Source organism: Amblyomma americanum, chromosome 1, assembly GCF_052857255.1.
Source record: "Amblyomma americanum isolate KBUSLIRL-KWMA chromosome 1, ASM5285725v1, whole genome shotgun sequence".
Taxonomy (NCBI): domain Eukaryota; kingdom Metazoa; phylum Arthropoda; class Arachnida; order Ixodida; family Ixodidae; genus Amblyomma; species Amblyomma americanum.
In genome coordinates, this window is record NC_135497.1 from 173,312,384 (window position 1) to 173,332,756 (window position 20,373).

Here is a 20,373-nt window from a genome sequence, read left to right on the forward strand (position 1 = left end):
CATATGGCGCAAAAGTGAGCAAATATTTTCTAGCAGCATGTAGCACAATTTGTCAGTTGATGCAGTTTGGCGCAATTGGCGCAGCAGTTCTGGGCTTTCGATAAACATTTACATATAAGCTATCCACACATTAGATCTATACATTGCTAGTTTAGTACAAGCCAACAGACAATACACAAAAACTAGAGTTCAACCCCCTCACTCCTACAGCCCTGATAAAGTGTCTGATAAACACGTATTGTTGGAATATGACCTTATAATACTCATTTAGATGCTTTTCAGCAGGCATTATTTCTTTGTACTGTAAATGTATGAAATAATCTCAGAAAATGTGTTGTAGGAAGACAGCATGCCACAGAATTTGGATGCTAAGACTGCATCATAAGCTTAGAAAATTAATGCAAAATCTTGTTCTCCATTACTTGTTGCCAATGATTGACATTTTGTCTTTATGTCTTCAAAACCTGTGGTATCCCCGATGGGGCAAGAGATCTATGGCTCAGAAGACAGATAAACACAAGAAATATTTATTGACATTGTAAATTAAGTTTGTGTAACACTTTCTGTTCAGATTACATTCACAAGCAAAATTTCAAAGCGGTAGGTAATAGTACTAAGCTTCGGCTAAGTTTTATTTGTTCTTTTTGTCTTCATCAGAATTGTCACCAGCCCCGGAGGCATCTGGAGCACTTCCTTTCTGTAGAAATCCTTTGGCTTTCGAAACCAACTGCCGGAGCAGCCCACCTCTTTCTTTTTTTGCTTCGACAATAGTCAGCCTGCAGGAGACAATAAACAAGTGAGACGACTTAACAAGCAGCACAGCATTTGCTCACACACACAGTAATTAGGCAAAGAAAGATGCGTCTCCCAGCATAATGCATATAATGCCCAGCTTCTGTGCAATGTCTCCATGGAGCTTTTTGATTTATCTATACAGGTCACTTGCGTTTTCTCTGTTGCATTTCCTGCAGTAAACATGGTAAAAACTGGTAATACAGAACAGCAGCAATGGCGCAGAGTTAGAGCATCTCTCTCGCATGCAAGAGGACAACGATTCGAATCCCGGTGTCGTGCAATTCTCCACCGGGCAAAAAACTACATCGGCTAAGCTGTTGCTTAACACGAACAATTCAGCAAAAAGCTGTCGGGGGGAGCCGCAAACGCCTGCATAACGGCTGCGGTTTCCAAGAGCCAGCCAGGACCCGCTGTTTTCTTTCCATGGAAAGAATTCGAAGAGGGATGACGAATGACAATAACCCTCTATAAATTCAGTGCCTTAGGTTTCAATGACGATCAAAAGATTTATTGCACTGATGCAGAGTGGCTGTAACACTACAACACTATCGCTATATCTAGCAGTGTTGACATGGTAACTGAGCTATTTTGTTGCCCAAAAGAACAGGTGCACTTAGCGCAGCAAATAAACTGGTTTTGAGGAAAGCAAAGATGCAGTAACTGTCACTTGTATGCAGATACTTATACCACACCATGAGGGAATTAGAGAAGGGAGTGTAAGCAGAAAGAGAGAAAGCGGTGTCATAGGAGAGTGCCCCCGAAATAATTTCGACCACCTGGGGATCTTTACAGTGCTCTGACATTGCACACCACACGGCCACCTTTTGTATTTTGTCTCCATCACTATGCAACCGCTGTGGCTGGGCTTGAACCCAGCACAGTGACTTGCTCTTGTGCCTCACCCCAAATCCTCCTGTGAAGCAAGTTCTAGAAATGCCCTCTCTAAAGTTGGCCGGCAGTGGTGTCGGCGAGTTGACGGCAAATGAGCCAGTAGGAGCCGCAGAGCAACGAGCGGTGTTTTCTCCTGCTCGCCGCGGGCAGTTTCCTCCCGAATTCGCCCTTTTGGGGGGTGCTGGGCAGGAGGAGAGAAAAAGGGGAGTGCACCAAAACAAAGGCATAAAAACATGCGAATGTCCCGTGGGGGGAGGGCGGGGGGCAAGCTCGAAATGTGGACATGTAGACACGCCAGCCTGGCCGATGCCACAGCTGCGGCTAATTTATGGCAAAAGCCTGGATCAGGATGTCGGTTACTGCGGTTACTGCAACGTCCGTTCCCTCTCTTTCGCACATGGCTGTTCGACGTGGAAGTGCGAAAGTGTAGCGTGAGTGTGCCTGTGATGGGGCCGAACTTCCGCGTTTGTGAGTTACCTGAAAAATGCTTAAAAAAAAAACAGAAAAAAGGAGCCGTTCATGTTGTATTTGTAGAATAGGGAGCCCTAAATATACAAGCACAATTTTTCAGATTTTTTCTCAAGAGTAGAACGAAATGCCTGTCTAAAAGGGTTTGTTTCATTCCTCCAACCTGCCAGCTTTCACTTTCCTTCGAGTTCTTCGTTCACGTTACAATTTTCACTATAGTAGCTATCTTTTGACTAAATTTTCAATAAATTAATTTTTTGATAGTGTTTGCAAATATCTGTCATTTTTGTTACATGCAGTTGTGATTTTTCCTGTTTAAATGCTCATGCAGGAAAATCAGCACAAAAGACAACGCACACAAAGCAGACATAGACAGAGAGAATGGTGCTGTCTATGTCTGTTATGTGTGTCACCTTTTCTTCTTCGTACAAACATAGGTAAGACCCCTAGTACCCCATGATTCCGCGAAAAAATGCGGATTTAAGCATTTTCACGGAAACGTGTGATAGCAGCCACATTCTCTTTTTTGGTGCTCTTGTTATTATGGACAACAGCAGTAACGACAGTACGATGGAAAAAATGACCATTTGACCTTATTTGCACGAATATAATGCGAGGGGTGAGTATGAAAACTCAGGAGAATTAAAAAAATATTACGATTATAATGCAATCTCAAACTGTTCAAACTGACCATAGCCAAAGGCCTCTAAAAGAACACACAAAGTATGCTAAAATATGGAAGCAACAAATATGTCAACATCGTCTGAGAGGCAACGCTTCACATATGCAAACAACAATTGAGTGAAGCCAAGCTCTAGTACTTTATTCAGGGTGTCTACCAAATTGACGTTTCCAAATTCCCTCAGTTTTCCAGGTTTTCCCTGAGTGCATTTATAAAATTACCTGAGTGACACAGTACTTTGTTTAATGCGAAAACAAGCTGAACAAAGCCGCCTGATGGTATCACTCTTCAGTAAGCATGTTAAAAAATAAAAACGATTTAATCCTATTTGAATAGTAAGGAGTAGTGTTTAATTCATTTAGCAAAACACATAACAAATCGAATATCTTCGAAAAAATGCTAAAACAAACTCCGAATCGAATTACATTTTCAATTACGAACTAAAAGGAAGATGCATGCGGAAAAAAATATTTTCAAATGTGAGATATTTCTGTCTACTGATAGTAACCGCAATGGTGTGGGACCTGAACTTTAGCGTCACAAGTGCGATTATCTCTCAGCATGTCTATTCGAACGAACTGCAGATTATCGAAACCTTAGTTGTAGAAGTGAAAGAGCGACAAACCTCAAAGTAACACTGGGAAGTCAACCTCAAGTTCGTGCACAACGCTACAGTGTTGTTTCACTGCTCTAGAATTTATTTTCGTTTGGATGAGGGACACTTGCATCTCGGCGTCAGCCAACACTGTTTTTTTCAGCTCAAGCTCTTTCACAGAAGCGGCGGCACGTTTCCTTTCCCACTGCATCGGCCTTTTCTGCTCTCATCCTCTCCAGCTCCTCTTTCTACCGTGCGTTCTCCCCACGGACCATCTGGAGCATCCTCTAGGTCAGCTGAACGTTGGCAACTCCTCCTGCCAACATTACGGCATCATACACGATTCGCTGGGCGACCAAAGATTGCTTCTTCTGATTTTGAACAAGGCATTCCTTGTTAATAGAAAATGCCCGCTCGACAGATGCATTTCCATGCGAAAGAGACAGAATCACCTTTACGTTTACAAATGTGAACAGTTCTTTGTTTGAACCACAGATGCCTGCCCAAAGGGCATCCGGCCGATAAGTGCTCCTATTGAAATTTTTCAATGCTGCTTGCGTCGAGTCTAGGGGGCATACTTGTAGGACCGCATCGTCCGGTCAGCTTCTGTTCCTGTCATCCACTGGTGCTCTGTTAGGACTTCAAGTGCATCATATAGACGCCGTTCCCAGAGATTGAGAATCAGCGCGCACACGGGATCCAGAGATGACGATCCCCTCGCCAGCTTAAACCTCAAAGGCAACCAACCTCTCTGCGAGCTTTTTGGCGCAGTTCTTCACGAAAGTGGCGCAGTCCCTTCTGAACCCTAGGATAGCCAAATCTGAAAGTTGCGGGGCCTTTCGGAGTGCATTCTTCGTAGCAAACCCAAGGTCAACCTTGGGCGTCACAACTACGTTCGCAGTAAGGTCCATGTCCACCTTGATCAACTTCAACAGACTGTCCACCGCCATTATTACTTCTTTACTATTCTACTCATTAGTGACCGTAGAAGGTTCTCCAATGCTGCGCCAAGAAATCGAAGCATAGGCGAATCGGTCTGGAACTGAGCCAGGAACGGGTGCAGTTCCTCCGCGATGTCAAGCATAACGGTTAGCTTTGCAGACAGCAGAGGATCGCAAATGGCTGTTTTGACCATGCAGTAACTGGAGCTGGTCAGTTGGTTGTTCTCGTTTCTACACAACTCGACGTACACTTCTAGGTACGGCAGAATCTCAATAGCTCTTGAAATTACACAAACATTTTCAAGCCACCGCGCAGCGCAAAACTTCATAGGGTAAATGCTGCTCCCGGTTATGTGTGCGTACTCGGCGCGTCGGGCAGGCACACAGTTGAATAAGTTGTACAAAGGACGAAAAAATTTCACGAGTTGCCAACCTGTTGCCGCATGTCCGGCTCTGAAAGTACCGTTCACAACATGAAGGCCACAGCTACCAACTTCGAGAATACGACGGCCGTCGCTGGATTCACAAAATTCTTGTTTGATCTCATCGAGAAATTTTATATTTACATTTGGCCCATCCATTGAGATCTGAAGAATTTTTGATCGGAAGAGTCCATCTGTGGAAGTTTTAAAAGCGGACACCAATTCTTCTGCCCACGTGCGCCCCAGAAAGCATGACGTCAAGTAGCGCATTTTCAAGCTCTGCTCTGCATCCGACCAAAAGAGAACCAACACATCCATTTGCTCTTTTTGTTCAACTTTGTTCAATGATTCGTCAAACGCCACGACGAGGTGGGTAAGCCAAGCTCGGCTTACTTCCGACATGAGGTTCTCCTTGAAGAAAGGTACAAGGTGATAGACAATAGTATATCCTACCTTGTCTTTGCCAAGCTGCATTTTCTTGGCTGTACCTGATTATGGGAACATCAAAGGGAACAGACAAGCCGATGCCGCTGCAGCACGGAGTGATGTGAGCGTCATAACAGCATTGAGGCACCACATCACTTCAGCATTTATGACCTCTAAGTCACGCTGAAAAATATCCTTTGCTGTAAGATTGGGTTGGACGTCCGTCGTAGTAGTTGAAGCACTTGAAGGATGCGCAGAAACGGATGGCACTGACCCGGCATTGGTCACAACAGTGGTCGGCGGTGTCAAAAATGAGGCTACACAGGGTGTCTCGACTCCGGTAACGGCCAGTTGGTGCTTCTTACTTTCAGCGTGACTTGTCACCACTCTTCTTCCCATGTTGCTGAGCGCGAACTGCTTTCTGCATAGCGCACAGTACACTGCGTTCTGGTTACTTTCGACGGGCCTAATCCAGGCGGAAAACTCGCAATGTTTTGCATTCGTCCAGTCCTGGACAAAAGTGCACTTGAAGGCCGTCATGCTTGACACGTCGCACACTGCTGGCCTGCGGCACCACAGCAATCATTAAAACTAAGTCGGTTCAAAATAGCGCAGCTAAGTACAGACATAATTAGTTGCTTTGCTAGCGTCGGCAGATGGCCAAAAAGCGCGAAACTATTTGCCTTTCTCCCAAAGCTGCGCCGCCTGCATCGCATGCGTGCACCCCCTGCGGCAGAAATGGACGCTCCCACCAAGGGGATGCCAGAGATGCGCAGGGGAGAAGAGTTTATTTGGAATTGTTGCAAGTTCTCACAACGTCTTCTGCCGCCTTGTTGGAGCTGTCCACTCGGAAACACAGAAAAACAAGGGGAGGCCACTGGCCGTTGGACAAGGCATGTGCAAACCGTAGGAAGCGCGCGCTCTGCCGTCGGCCACAGCACCGGGGAAGCGTGGGAAAGTGTCCGCTTTTGACGTAGTACGCTGGAAAATTGGAAGCGCCGCTGGCGCCGCAAAGCTTTTTGCCATCTTACTGGGATGCTCCATTTGACAGCACAACGTTGGAGGCCAGCAGTCGCTGAGGAGAGGACACGTAACGCCGCACTGGACAATCCGTGCAATGCCAGTCCGCATTGTTTACACGAGGCAGCATTATCGCGACTTTAGTTCCTTTTATGTAGAACTGCAGCTAATTTGTCCTGATATAAGCACGAATACCCTCAGTTTTCCCTGATTTTTTCCAGATTATCCAAACTCCATGAGAATTCCCGGTTTACATGGTTCTCCCAGTTGGTAGACACCCTGTTTATTGCATGCAGCCGCCGTCACTGCCGTGCCGCCACTACTCAAGTGTTTCAAGCTGCCCAATCCTGCATCCATTTGCCCTTCTTGGCTTTCTGTACTCCACCCAACTCTTTCAGTGCCTTCTCTTTCTCAACAATCCACACTGCATTTCCTTCCACATCCACAGCCAACTTCTCCCTTTCACTTGCGAGCTGCACCCGTTTTATTAATTAATTTATTAATTTATTATTTTATTTTATTTTATTTTTGCGCTTTTATTTTATTTTATGTATGCGCTTCTACGCGGAGACTGACGGTGCCTCATCGAGGTCCGAAATAGCCTACAAGTCCGAATTATTGGAGTCCGAATTACCCGTCGGCTACTATATATACATTTTGTAGAGTCTGCAGACTGTCGTAATAAGAGAAAAGATCCACTTAATGAAGCAACTACAGTATATGGAGAGGAGTCAGGTGATACTTCAAAGTGTCAGAAGAGGACTTTACATGAAGGCTGCTTTTAATGACAGCTTGGAGCAGACAGTGAGTGGCTGGTAGATAGAAAACTGCTGTCAACCTTAGTTGTATTATCAGTGGCCAAAGAATTTCTGCAAAGTTAATGTATGGCTGAAAACCTTATCAGCTGACACTTAGCGCACCAACAGTTCATTTAATTGGTCACAACACAGTAGAATCTCAATGATATGATCAAGGCTGATGCGAACTTTGGGATGACATGAACTTGAAAAATTCCCCGGCCAAGTACAATGTGCAGAATTTCGGGTGTTCTGAATACTCTCCCGTGCCACTACAGATGATACAAACCTGTAAGCCACAACCACACTCTGAAGCATTATGTGCTGCCCATACATCACCGACACGCGATTGCCAGTAGCGCGATATGCACCATGAGCAGTGGGAAGTGGCATGTGGCCTGAATATCGCTGATGTCACCATCACCAGTCGTGCGGTATGAACCATGAGCGGTGAATGGTGATGTGCGGCTATAAATAAATCCCATCAGCCATAAACAGATCTGTGCGAATGCATTTCCCATGCTTCTGCATACGAATTTTGTTAGTTTTTGGATATGAATACCTTTCGCAACCCCATGAGATTTACATCATCAAGATTCTACTGTAAATGGCAACGAAATAAGATTTTTGCCTAGTTTTAAACTGTAGCAAGTAAGAGAGTATGCGTCATAGGCTGATCTGAACATAAACAAGCTAAACAACACTGAAATACACATACGTAGCAGCTGTCACAAACCATAGAAATGGCATATGACTCAAGTAGCTCATCGCAAGGTATTAGAGGGCCTGGAGGACTGTCTGCACTTTTAAAAGGTTCTGAAATGTGTCTGTTAGCATAATAAGCAGCATATACTATGCTGTATTTTTAGAAAAAGCCACCTAAGAGTGACTGGACAGATTCAAAGCAAGCAATAAAATGAACAAAGGTGACAGGCACAGAAACATTACCAGCAAAAAAGCACTACTCACGCATTGGTTGCCATGTTGTGGATCGGTCCAAAGGCCAAAGCAACCACAGTGCATGCGAGGCAGATGACATTGTAAGGCATGCTGAAGTCAGGAGTTGGCAGTGATACCAAAAGGGTCTCTGTGTAAATGCGTACAAACTGTTTCCCAGCAATATTTTTTGCATCAGGCGTCGATGCTGTTCCAGTAATGCTGAAAGGCACATAAGTATACAATTATCACAGTGGGCGTTTTTCGCCAAAGCACGTTACCAGTGCACAGGTAAAAAAAAGCATCTTGCAGGCCTGTGGCATAGAGGCATACAAGATACCCAAGACCCTATCAGTGGGCTAGGAACAAGGTAGGAACATGTGACATAGCAAATGCTAACTGAAGGCACCGCTTTACCTAACTAGAAGTTGAATGCATTTGTAGAGACTAGAAGCATTTCATGTGCATCAGGAAAGAAAATTCTATTACGTATATCTAATTGCCTCCCCTTGCACTTATCAGTACAATACTGAAAATAAATCTTGTCAAGTGAATGTTTTTCAAATCATATCAATCTTCATTTCTGTTGCAACCGGCAAAAGGTCGAGGGAGAAAAAGCCAGAGCTTGACAAGCTCCTCAGCTCTCGAATGTATGGCAACACTAGCATCAGTGAGGACCAACAATTTGCAATTTGGCAGACCTTCACACCCTATATGTTGTAATACTGCGGCAGATATTGACATTCTTGAGATAGTTGTTAGCTTGAAAACCATCCAGACATACTGTGCAGAGATCTTATATGTGAAATATAGATAAGTTGCAAGGCATGTAGCTGCATACAAAAATAACAATGCTTCTGATACAATTTTAAATACTGTAATATGTCTGTCACATGAAAATGAAATGCCTTTAAAGGGTCCTTGAAAAGGGTGTTTGAGGTTGGATTATATAGAGTATGAGGATTTTGAGGTTGCATTATGTAGAGTATAGGCCACCGAGCATTCATGCTGCGTACAAGACCTCAAAAGTGAGCCGATCATTTACAATATATTTTTAAAACTTGGCGCTTCTACGCCTTAGGGCGGCCAGCAGTGTCGGGCTTTTGCCTGAATCCACACGCAACGTGCCATGCAGCGCTCGTTACGTCAGCAGCGGATGACTATAATTGGTTCGCCGTGCCAACTCTTTCTGACGTCACGCAGCTACCATGGCCGTGGTCGGAAGCTGCGCTCCCTGGGGAACTCTCACATGCGTCGGCAGCCGGTTGAGGGGCCAAGTGGATGGGGCTGACGGCGGAGCGCCAATATTTCAGTGTGCAAACGTGACAAGAGGAGAGAGAAAGGCGCAAAAATGTGGAAATTCAAATTTTAACTACAGATAACTCAGCTTCCACAAACGCATTAAAAAAATTCTTGCTGGAGGATATTTGTGAAACCGCGTCCTTTAACATCTTAGGCATACCGCAACATTATTGAGAGCCCCTTTCAAAGCCCCTTTAATGTACAAGTAGGTCTATACAACTGTGGTAGCTTAAAGGTGTCTAAAGTACAGTAAAGCCTCGTTAATTCGGACTTCAAGGGAGTGGAAAAAAAATGGCCGAATTATCCAAATGTCAAATTATCGAATGCCCCCCCCCCCCCCCCCCCCCCCCCCCCCCCCCCCATTCAAACTTCCAAAAACCGTTCGCATAAAGGTGCACTTTATTTGGTGGGAATCTATGCAATTGTATCACCTTAAGATGAAAACTTCATGACAACAGCGATTATTCATGGCTCCGTCAAATGTTTGAATTCATGCATGCTATTGGGAGTGTCGGAAGCAGAGCTGCTCCTCAATGGTAAGGGTCTCCGTGGCTTCTGGCATTGTGTGACACTGTAGTGCTGGAGCTTCTTTGTATGTGGTGTCGCACATTAGGAGGCTTCACCACACAAATGGCGAACAGCACTTAATGAGTGCGGAGTTTCGGCATGCTGGGAGAACAGAAATACAGTTGAACCTTGTTATAACGAAGCTGGAGGGGCCCGGCGAGAACTTCGTTATAGCCATAGATTCGGTATCGCCCAAGTTGAATGAGCTTCCAAGGGGAATTGTCATTTCTTCATTATATCCATTATTTCATTATAAACTGTTTCGTTATAACGAGGTCTGACTGTACCACCCGGATGGAAGCGAGGGACGCACGTGTATTAGTGCCGGAACGGCAAGACCCGTACGAAAAACAAGCAGAAAAGATCAGCGATAAGGCAGTTGTACCAAATTGTGTGTGGCTTGGCTGGCTCACTGATATGCGCAGCCAATAACCGCTGTCACCGCAGGCTAGTGGCGAAACCCTGAAAACGAAACTCGGACTCTTTCTCGGCCTGTTAACGGGAGCCTGCTGATCGTCAACACGCCTGCCTTGGCATGTCTGTTAGAGGGACAATGTACAGTCAAACCTCGTTAATTCAGAAATTCGGATAATTCGACCTCCCTGCTCCCTCCTGTCAAAAATGTACGTAAGTCAATGGCAGCACACACTCGTTAATTTGAAGTGAAATCGCGCTTGAACTGGTTAATTCAGACTGAAGACATGCCAGGAACGGCGCTGAAGTCAATTTTCGAGACATGCATCATTACTGCCATCATCCGAAAACCAGTGCCACGCCGGAAACCACCCTCCATTCTGAAACCGAAAACGCAGCGCTGCTACAGCAAAACGTAAAACCCAGTTTCGGCCCCCGTTAATTCAGAAATTCGGATTGCCACCGGAGTCCCGCCAACGCTCATGCAGTCAATGGCGTCGGAAGCTTGTTTATTTCGATGCTGCGGTGCTCACATCGGTCAATTAGGAAGGGCCCCCAAAGGGGCGCCGGGTCGGGATAGACATGCTCGACAGACGATTGTCCAGATATTCGTCCACAGGCCTGAACTGCATATTACATTGTCTTCCGCGCCCCTCTGATCTGTGTGCAGAGGCAGGCGTGTTGGCGGTCGGCAGGTTCCTGTCGATAGGGCGAGAGAGAGTTCGGCCACGTAGTTTCTTTTTCGGAGCTTCGTTCCTAGTCGTCGACAGCCCGCGGCGACGGCAGCTTGCCTTGTTGCTGGTCATTGTTTTTCAAAGGCATCTTGCCGCTCAGGCGCCAATGCACGCTTCCCTCTCTTCCATCCACGTGGTATTTCTGTTCTTCCAGCGCACCGAACTGCCAAAACTCCACGTTAGTCACATGCTGTTCGCAGTTTGTGCGGTGAAGCCTACTTACATGTGACGCCACACACAAAGAGGCTCCAGAGCTACCGTTTCGGACGCTGAAAGAAGCCGCGGAGACCGTTACCATTGTGGAGCAGTTCTGCTTCCGCCGCTCACGATTGCGTGCACGAATTGAGCACGAATTAAAACATTTCATGGAACGGTGAGAAATCGCTGTTGTCGCGCAGTTTGCGCCATAAAATGGGACGATTACCCAGGTTCCCATGAAATAAATTTCGCTTTCACGCGAACGGTCTTTGGCAGTTTTGGGAGGCCATTCAATAATTCGACATCTCGATAATTCAGACGTTTTTTCCACTCCCTTGAAGTCCGAATTAACGAGGTTTTACTGTAATACGCAATTCACGGCTGTGGACAAATATCTAGACAACTGCCTGTTGAGCATGTCATACCCCGAAACGGCGCCTCTTTGGGGGCCTGTCCGAATTAACCAATGCGTGCCCCGTGGCGTCTGAATAAACAAGCTCCCGATGCCATAGACTTGCATTAGCATTTGAGGGACTTTGACGGCAATCCGAATTGTCCAAATCAATGGGGGCCAAATTAACAAGGTTTTACTGTAGCTGAATTTAGACATGCACACTAACCATTGGTGACATAGGTATCATGTGACATGCACAGGACAGGGCATGTGAAGTAGCTTTCCACAATCTGTGACTGTCCACCATTATTGTGAAGTACTCAAAAAATACATAGTGTACTACCTACAAGATTTCGTCCTTTAACGACCAAAGCACAATTTCACCTGTCCCACGAGTTTGCACTAGCACCACCAAGCATGCGCCCTACCAGGCTGCTGTTTTGCTTTGCATGCTGAAATTGAAGCTCGTTATGTGCATTCATTTTAGTGTGCTGTGTGCGTTCAGAAAGAGCCGTCAGTCTTCTCTGGAGACAGGGGGCAGATTCAACCGCATCGACCATATTGTGATTCCACAAGAAAAACAAATTAGATCTGAGCATCATCATAAGAAAACTACTGCGCGTGATGCAAAATGTGATTTTAAAGTCGATGTCAAATGTTTGAAGTTTTACAACACGCAATTTAAGGTTGATGTAAAATGTCTGAAACATCACCACATAATAAGTAGCACATTCACCTAGTATCCTACACTGCAGGATGGCTCAAAAGCTGTATGTAACAAGAAACATTTCCATTAATAGAAGAATGATTCTGATTTCTTAAGTGAAATAAAATTTTACATAAAAATATTTTAATTTTTGCATTCCTAAAGTTTCCGCATACATGGATAAAGTTTCTCTATATACTGCATGGTAGCTCTATGCAGTAATAAAAAAAAAATTAAACTAGCCAATGACAATGTGTTTTGTCAGACTGCAGTGTTTGACAGAGAGAGATCATGGTATGTAATGAAATGCAACGCACTCAAAGGAAAATGAGTGAAACAGAGAGAAGGTGTCCATCTTGCACCAGTTCAAGGCAAAACATGGCAGTACACAGCAGTGGCGGTCTTCCCAGTAGGCATGAGAACAGAGGACAAGAGTGAAGCTAGCTAGCATCTTACTTTATGCAACCCCCACACACTAGTAGCAAGAAACTGCAGAGACCTTATGAATGGTTCACACTTTAGAACAACATGAAACATAACCACTATGCTCTAGGGGCACTTAGCAAGTGCACCTACTTACCAGTGTCTCAGGCTGGGGCACAGCGAGATGTCACCACTGTAGTTGGCAACAGGGTCATCCAGAAGGGAACTAAGCACAGCTGCCCCAACATAGAAGCCATGGTTAGCATCAGGTGGGTACTCAGTCCACTTGAGAAAGGCACGCTCAAATTCATATGCCACAACTGTCTCCGATGCAGGAGGCAAAAGGAGGGTCAGCTCTAGGTGATAAGGCCTTTCTCTGTCACGACCAGGTTGATAGCTCACATGCTCTGGAAGTAAGAAAGTATGAGGCAAGCTTCATGACTAGTACTCGAAAGGGAACATCCACACACCTTTTTAGCAATATTTGTTGTTGGGCTAGTTGGTTAGGATCCACGCTAGCAGCACACTAAGGACGAGGCACAATAAGTACAACAGGATGAGGCGCTGATCAGCGCCTCATCCCATCATACTTCATGCGTCTTGTCCTTAGTGCGCTGCTTGCATGGACCTTTTTAGCAATGTGAGCTTATGATAGACAGAGTTAACTATGAGAGCTCATTGTACTTTACCATATTATGTTGTTTCCTCAGCAAGCAACCTATATATTTAATGCAGCAGTGCAGTCATGCCTGCCCCAAAGTTCTTTTCAGTTGTAATATACATGCAATGTCAGCCTGTTTGAACAGTTCTTTCAAAAACACATATTTACAAACCACTATTAGCACATACAGTAGTTCACTACTCAAGGAACTTGTTCAGTTCAAGCCAGTCATTTTGATTGTGCTACCTTCAGTCCATTAGCAAAAAAAAACAAAAAAACCTGATGGGCCATAAACTTGCCTATGGATAAGCAAAACAGATAATCTTTAGCTCTTTGCGTACCGTGCCCACTGAGCACGTTTAGCACACTAATGATGGATGTGAAAGCCATTTTCAAACACTTCCATGCCAATCTTGAAAGTGCTGATCCATCTGCCTTAAAGCTACAAATCTACAGTGTAATTTTCTCTTTAGTTCGCATTTTTTTTCCACGTAGCAGAAATTTTTTAACTGCTTGCGAAAACAGAGGAGCGTAGAATTTTAGAACGGCTGTCTTTGCCAGCATGGCACACGTCTTGAAACGTGACAAATCTCGTGATTCAGCTTTGTCCACGGTTGATTTTGCTGATAATCAACGTAGCAGTGACTTTGAGGATACTGTCTCAACATCTGACTTTAGTTCAGAGGACAAAGCAGACCCGAGGAACCAGCCCAGAACGTAGGCGACAGCGCCTCGGTTAGTTTCTTATCCGAGTCCATTTATCTTAACTGAAAGGACACTGACGTTACCGATGTTATTTGCCTCATTTGTAGGGTTTCCACATCATTTGGACAAGATCTGATACCACCTGCATTGCAAAGGGTTCGCCCAATAGTCCAACCAATGACGTACCCAACTATATAGGACCGCAGCAGTGGCTTATTGGTTGAGCATCCGCCTCGCATGCGGAAGGGAGGTGCGGGGTTCGATCCCCAGTGCTGCCAGGTACCCACCGGTGATACAATGGGTACAAGCTTCCTCTGGCCTGGTGCTCACTTTAATCAGGGTGAAACGCTTGGAAAATGGGTCCTTGACCCCACCTTGAGCAAAATGAAAAATACCTTGCGCCATGGCGCTCTTTGGCCACAGATGCCCTTGTGCCATAAAAATTCATCAATCATCAACCAACTATATAGGGCCTAAATTGATTTTCTCGTTGGAAAACTGGATTGCTAGAATTTAGATTTTTTCAGAAGTAGGCAGACATCTTGTATATTCTAAAGTTTATTATTTTTTTTTCATTTTGGACACAAGCCTGTCTTTGCAAGTTTTGGCCAAATGCTGCAAAGCTTTGTAATGTTTATTTGTTCATGCTCAGTGCCGCCGGCACGTGGCTTTATCACCTTGTTTGTGATTCAAGATGTGACCAGACTTATCTCAAATGATTGCAGCCTGGCGGAACTGATTCAATGTTGTTCAAGACTGTTGTGGTTACTTTGCGTGCCACATATTGAAGATTCATCGTCAGCTTCAAATTGAGCATGGCCGAAAGCGGCGGGCATTCTGTTCTTTGATGACCACCGAGTTCAATTCTTTGTGGGTGCAGGTCAACTCAATAAAGAGTTCTGTTCGGAAGACTTCAGCCACCTTCCTGCTCGCCGGACAGTGCCGTCACTACACCGTGACATCTGGCGGAGGTGCTGCATTGTGGACCTGCAATGCTCTCTAATATGGAGGGCGATGCTATGTCATCACCGCTGGTACTTCATCAGCCACATGGTCCTCCTGCGTTCAGTGGTCTACCCGAGGAATGGTTGGACCAGTTTGAGTGCGTGGCGACACTCAACCGATGGCATGACCAAGCAAAACTACAGTATGACTTCTTTGTCCTGAATGGCCCAGCTAGAACCTGGTACGAGAATCACAAGGCTCCCCTGCAAACTTGGAACGTATTTAGGAAAGCACTTGTAAAAAACATTCATGAGCATCATCTCCAGACAAAAAGCCAAACTGCTGCTCCAGACGTGCATCCAACAGCCAAGTGACACCGTCATAGCATACATTGAAGATATGCAATCTATTTCGCTGTGCAGACCCTATCATGACCGAGAAGAAGAAGCTGCGTTTCTTGATGCGTGAAACCAGAGAACAACTTTTTGCCAGGTTGGTCTGAAAGCCGCCTAAGATATTGCTGAGGTCACTACCGAAGCGTCTACAATTGACAAGACCCTCAACAGCCGGGCTTGGCAATACGACCAGACACTATTGGCCTTTTCCATAAGCCATGCAGACACTTCAACAATTACCAATGACAGCTTATGGGATCATCCGCAAGATCGTCTGGAAGGAGATCCATCGACTCCTGCCATCTTTTTCACTGCCTCAGGTTGCATTGCTTACGGATGAATTTAGTGAAGAAGTTCACCAGGCCTTATACGTTCCCCAAACGAGAAGTCCAAACGAAGTCCCTCAGACCATGACCTACGCTTTCGCGCTACGTACCAAAAGGCGGCCCCATTAATCCCAGCTCCATGCTTTATGAACCACCTTCATGACCATGGTCAACCACTTGTCCGGCCATGGCTCTGCCGATCACGTTAAGCAATATCGATGTTTCAAGAACCCCTCACCAGCGCCACCCCCTATGTTTTCACAGCAGTCAACCTGGAAATATCCCATGCCACTGCCCATACCGACAAATGGGCCTCCATGGCTTCCCATATGACACACTGTGACTTCGCCCTGGCCAATGACCACAAGAGACTGACAACGACCTGTGTCAAGAAGAGAACATATTCAGCTATCCTCGATCCCCATCGCCGCCAGCTGCATGGTTTGAATCGCTACGCTGCAGCTACATAGCAAATGCTCGCGGAAAGTCTCCAAGTCCCTGCTGGAAGAACTACAAGCAACCTGTTGAGGTCAGGCTGTTTGCAGAAGAAATGACTAAGATCCTCCACATTGATTTCCTTGACTTCACAAATAAAATTTGATAATAAGACATCAAACACTTTAACTAAGCTTATATGATTAAAAAGTATGTTTAACTGGCTTCGTTTTGATGTGCTTTATTAAATTTTAAAGCTCATAGTTCTTGGACCAAACAATTTAACGAAAACCCACAAAATACAGCCACTTTTTCCACAGTATGAAATAAGTTAAGGCCCAAATCTTCCTCTTTAAAATAAACACACCAGGGCTTGTTACTACCTTACTAGCAGGTTACTCAATAAATAAAGCCACAAGGACAGGATTAAATAAAGCCACAAGGACAGGATTCCGGACAGTAGATTAGGTTATTTACTGGTAATGCGTGTATGTAAACCAACTTGGTTATAGTTAAACACCATTAATAATATAAAACAACTGCAACACAAAGTAAGAGAAGGTGGGGCACAGAACACAACTAGCGTGACAAGCTTGAAGCAGAGGAAAGTTATGACCCAATAAGTGAAAATAGAAGAAAAAATAAAATATTAAGTTTAAATGTAGCTCACTTGTGCCAAACTAAAGTGATGGCCTACCTGCAGTCAGCTGCCTTGAACCTGAAGAAACCTTCAGAGTATGCAAGTAAACACGGAGGAACCAGGGAACAACATCAAGTAGCACGACCCGAATAGTTTTTGTAGGGTGGTTGTTACGGATGTGATTTACTATTCCGCCTCGCTCCAGGCCATAACCTACAGAAAGAAATAACAAATTACATGGCCCCACGTGTTCACCCATACGTAGCACAGATGCAGTAAAAAGCAAAACACACCAGTAACTGTGTTAGAAAATACACCTGAACCAATCATGCACCATAGCTAAGTTTAGCGCACATGGCGTAGCTAATAAATGCAAAATGGTGTCATTGAATTATATTTAAAAAAAGAGACATATAACATAAGAATGATGTTAAGAAGAAAATAGTTCTGTAAATGAGTGCAGAGGAAAGATGTGAACAATGAATGATTAGTATGATATTAGCGTTCTTATGAGTGAGTGCTTCTAATGATCCAATTATGAACAGCACTGCAGTGGGACACTATGGCCTCAGAGCAAGGCTTTTTATACAGCTTTTCTTCACTGAAAAGACCACTTCACCATAGTGGTGCACCCCTTTCTTGAGATGGAAATTCGGAACAGCACTGACATCTTTTAGTGCCAGGCAGATGAATGTGTGCTTACTGGCCACATCTGCTGTGTGGTAGCCAGTCAGTGCTACACTTGGCCCCCACCTCAAGTACACTGGCAAACCATCCTACATCTTCCGAGATGAGGCAAGTAGCAGGTGTGGGACCATGTACGCATGTGCCTGGTGGTAGATGCCAGCACTGTTCTGAAATTTCGCCACAGAGAGAAGCCTGACTTGTGGTTTTTACAAAAGGGTGCATAGCAGTACTCGGCATGGGTTATGGTGCTCCCTTACTTGCCTTGAATGTAGCGTGTACTGTGCAGGAGTGGTTCTGGGATAAGCCAGAAAATATGAGGTTTCTCATACTGGGCAGCCAGGTTGAAACGCCCTTGGGCCACATGGTGCTTGAGATCATAAATAGCCAGGCTGCGCTGGTGAGCTCCCTGTCCTGAGACTACCAGTTGCGTGGGCTCGGGACTGAGCCAGAATGTCCCTACGCTCTGTCCCCAAAACCAACAAAAAGCCCACAAGTCATTACCACTTTAAAATAACAACAGCAATTACTACTCTAAAAATACCACACTTAAATGGTAAATTTACAGCTACTTGTGCAAAGATACCTTGCCATCTCTAAAGAGGCAGACAACTTTGAATTTCATCAGTTCATCAACAATGAACAGATAAGCAAGGAGAACAAAGTTCGAAAGTGATGACAATAAAAAGAATGCATAAGAAATAAGTGAAAGGCCAAGAACCAGACAGCAGTCCAATAGCCTTTCTTGAGAAATGAGAAATCTGAAATACAAAAGAAGCACAAAGTATGCTTAATTTGCATTTACACAATAATGTGGGGTGACCCAAGTATACACCAGCTGTGTTTTCACTTTTCTTTTCAGATAAAATGTACTTTGCCTACTGATGGAAATTAATTTATGAAGACCACACATACAAAAACCAAGTCTGTCAATAGCATCAAATTATTTTTCAGAAACAACAGGTGTGCTTTTAATTTTTTTGCTGACAACAGAGCCTCTGAAATGCATAACATACTTCAATGGTTAAGAATACGTGGAAATACTCTTAGTTTTTTGCTCTGCAGTCAACAAAGGCAAAGGACCAAGGAAGTGAACAGAACTGAAGCAGTAAATTTTTTTTATTGAAATGCACATTAAGGTACTGCCATGTGTAGAAATTAGCTACATAACTGTGAACTGAGGCCAGAAATGCCCACCAAAATGAATACAAAAAGAAAAATAAAAACAGAAAATTATTGTCACAAGCATATTATTTCACTAGGATGCATCAGTCTTGGATATAGTTCAGATTTTGGGTGACGTTACATAAACACATTTGCACAGGGGTGGCTGTCACCCTTTACATCCCATCCATAATTACTCCCAGCCGGCAATACAACTACCTCAGCTGAAAATGTATGCTCTCTCTCATACCTGACAGGATACGATACCTCAGTCAGCACATCTGGTTACAGTAGCTATATAAAGGGTTTGCACCTATTATACAGTTCATCACTTATGCAAAGTAAAAGAACTGAAAAAAAAAAAAAACTGCCAATTTATACTAAACAATACCAGGCAAGGTTATAATAGTTGAAATGCAAGTATTTACCACAGTGACAGTGTGTAAGCATTATGTATTGCAATGTGCCTTCTGCATTGCGTGTTACACTTTAGTTTAAAGTTTTTACCATTTCCCTCATAAGAGTCCCAGAAGAGCAGCAACGACATACATGGAATAATACACTTTATACCAGCAAACCTCTGGCATAGCGCCCAAAGCACGCACACTAAGAACAAAACACAATACAGGAGAAAGGGCCTGCTCAGCTTTGCACAGTGTATTGTGCAAATGAGTGTGAAAACTACAAAAAAAAGAGCACTGCAAAAGTAGCTGTTTGAGTGAATTTTGAAAAATTTCAGCCATTTGTACATGATTAGTGAGAACAAAGCCAATACTAAATGTAAATGATAAATGTGCTCCACATGCAACTTACACCATTGTTTGACACATCAACATAAATGGAGCTCATGGAAGCTAATGGGCACGTAGTCTTCAGGCCTGCTCCAAATAACTTGCTCAGAGACCATGCTGCAATGCAAGCACAAAGCAAAAAAACTGGGTGAAAAATGTTAAAAGAGTGTTAAGTTCATTACAAATCACTTTAAAAAAACATGCAGGTGTACCTGAACTGATGAAAAAAAAGGGAAGAGAAAAATGCTGTCCTTTTTAGTGTGGCATTAGCTTTCTACGCCTTGATGTGTATAAAGTGGTGCATGCTTGTCTTGAACCTATGTCTAAAGAGGTATTTGTGATAATGCCTGAAAACAGCTGCTTGTAATCCTCAAGCTAAAAACTGTCAGAGAAGTGCACTTCACAAAAAACATTTGTCCCACTCTGTCTTAAAATTGCCAGTTTTCATATGCAGTATGCACACTTATAATTAAAATGAATGATTGGTACTTTGCTAGGTATGACTAAACCACTGAGATTACATAAATACTGCATCCGTTGTATCAAAAACTTTGTCCCAGACACAACGATGAATCACAGCTAATTAGGTAAGTTGCAACTAAACTGACTTCAGCATTGTGTGCCCCTGACACAGCAGCAACTACTCTGATGAGAAATGCTTACACTCGTGTAAACGGAAAAAGGAAAAACTCCACTGCAAGTGCTTTAAATCAAACAGCTTTGCTGTGCTCCCTGTATTATTTTAAGGGAATAAAAACCTTTCTTTCAAATAACATTATTTTGTGTTTTGGCTGAAACTGCAAAGCTATCCCTCTAAGTGTCAGTAAAAGGTGCACTAAAGAGGATTCTGAGCTCGTCTTTTTACTGTGGGAACTCAATCTACACACTCCGAGCATTCTTAGAAACTCCAAACTAT

The 20,373-nt window shown here is 44.1% G+C and overlaps 1 protein-coding gene across 1 annotated transcript in view; it reads right to left on the reverse strand.

Annotated features, from left to right (window-relative positions):
* Nucleotides 1-513: 513 nt before the first annotated feature.
* The window catches only part of PIG-T (phosphatidylinositol glycan anchor biosynthesis class T), a 29,976-nt gene continuing 10,116 nt past the window's right edge, over nucleotides 514-20,373 (reverse strand). The window contains exons 6-11 of the mRNA XM_077647790.1: nucleotides 19,480-19,574; nucleotides 17,767-17,968; nucleotides 16,876-17,031; nucleotides 12,869-13,118; nucleotides 8,007-8,195; nucleotides 514-776 (exon numbers count right to left, since the gene is read on the reverse strand). Coding sequence (XP_077503916.1) covers nucleotides 632-776; nucleotides 8,007-8,195; nucleotides 12,869-13,118; nucleotides 16,876-17,031; nucleotides 17,767-17,968; nucleotides 19,480-19,574 — 1,037 coding nt within the window. The 3' untranslated portion in view covers nucleotides 514-631. The remainder of the gene's footprint in view (nucleotides 777-8,006; nucleotides 8,196-12,868; nucleotides 13,119-16,875; nucleotides 17,032-17,766; nucleotides 17,969-19,479; nucleotides 19,575-20,373) is intronic.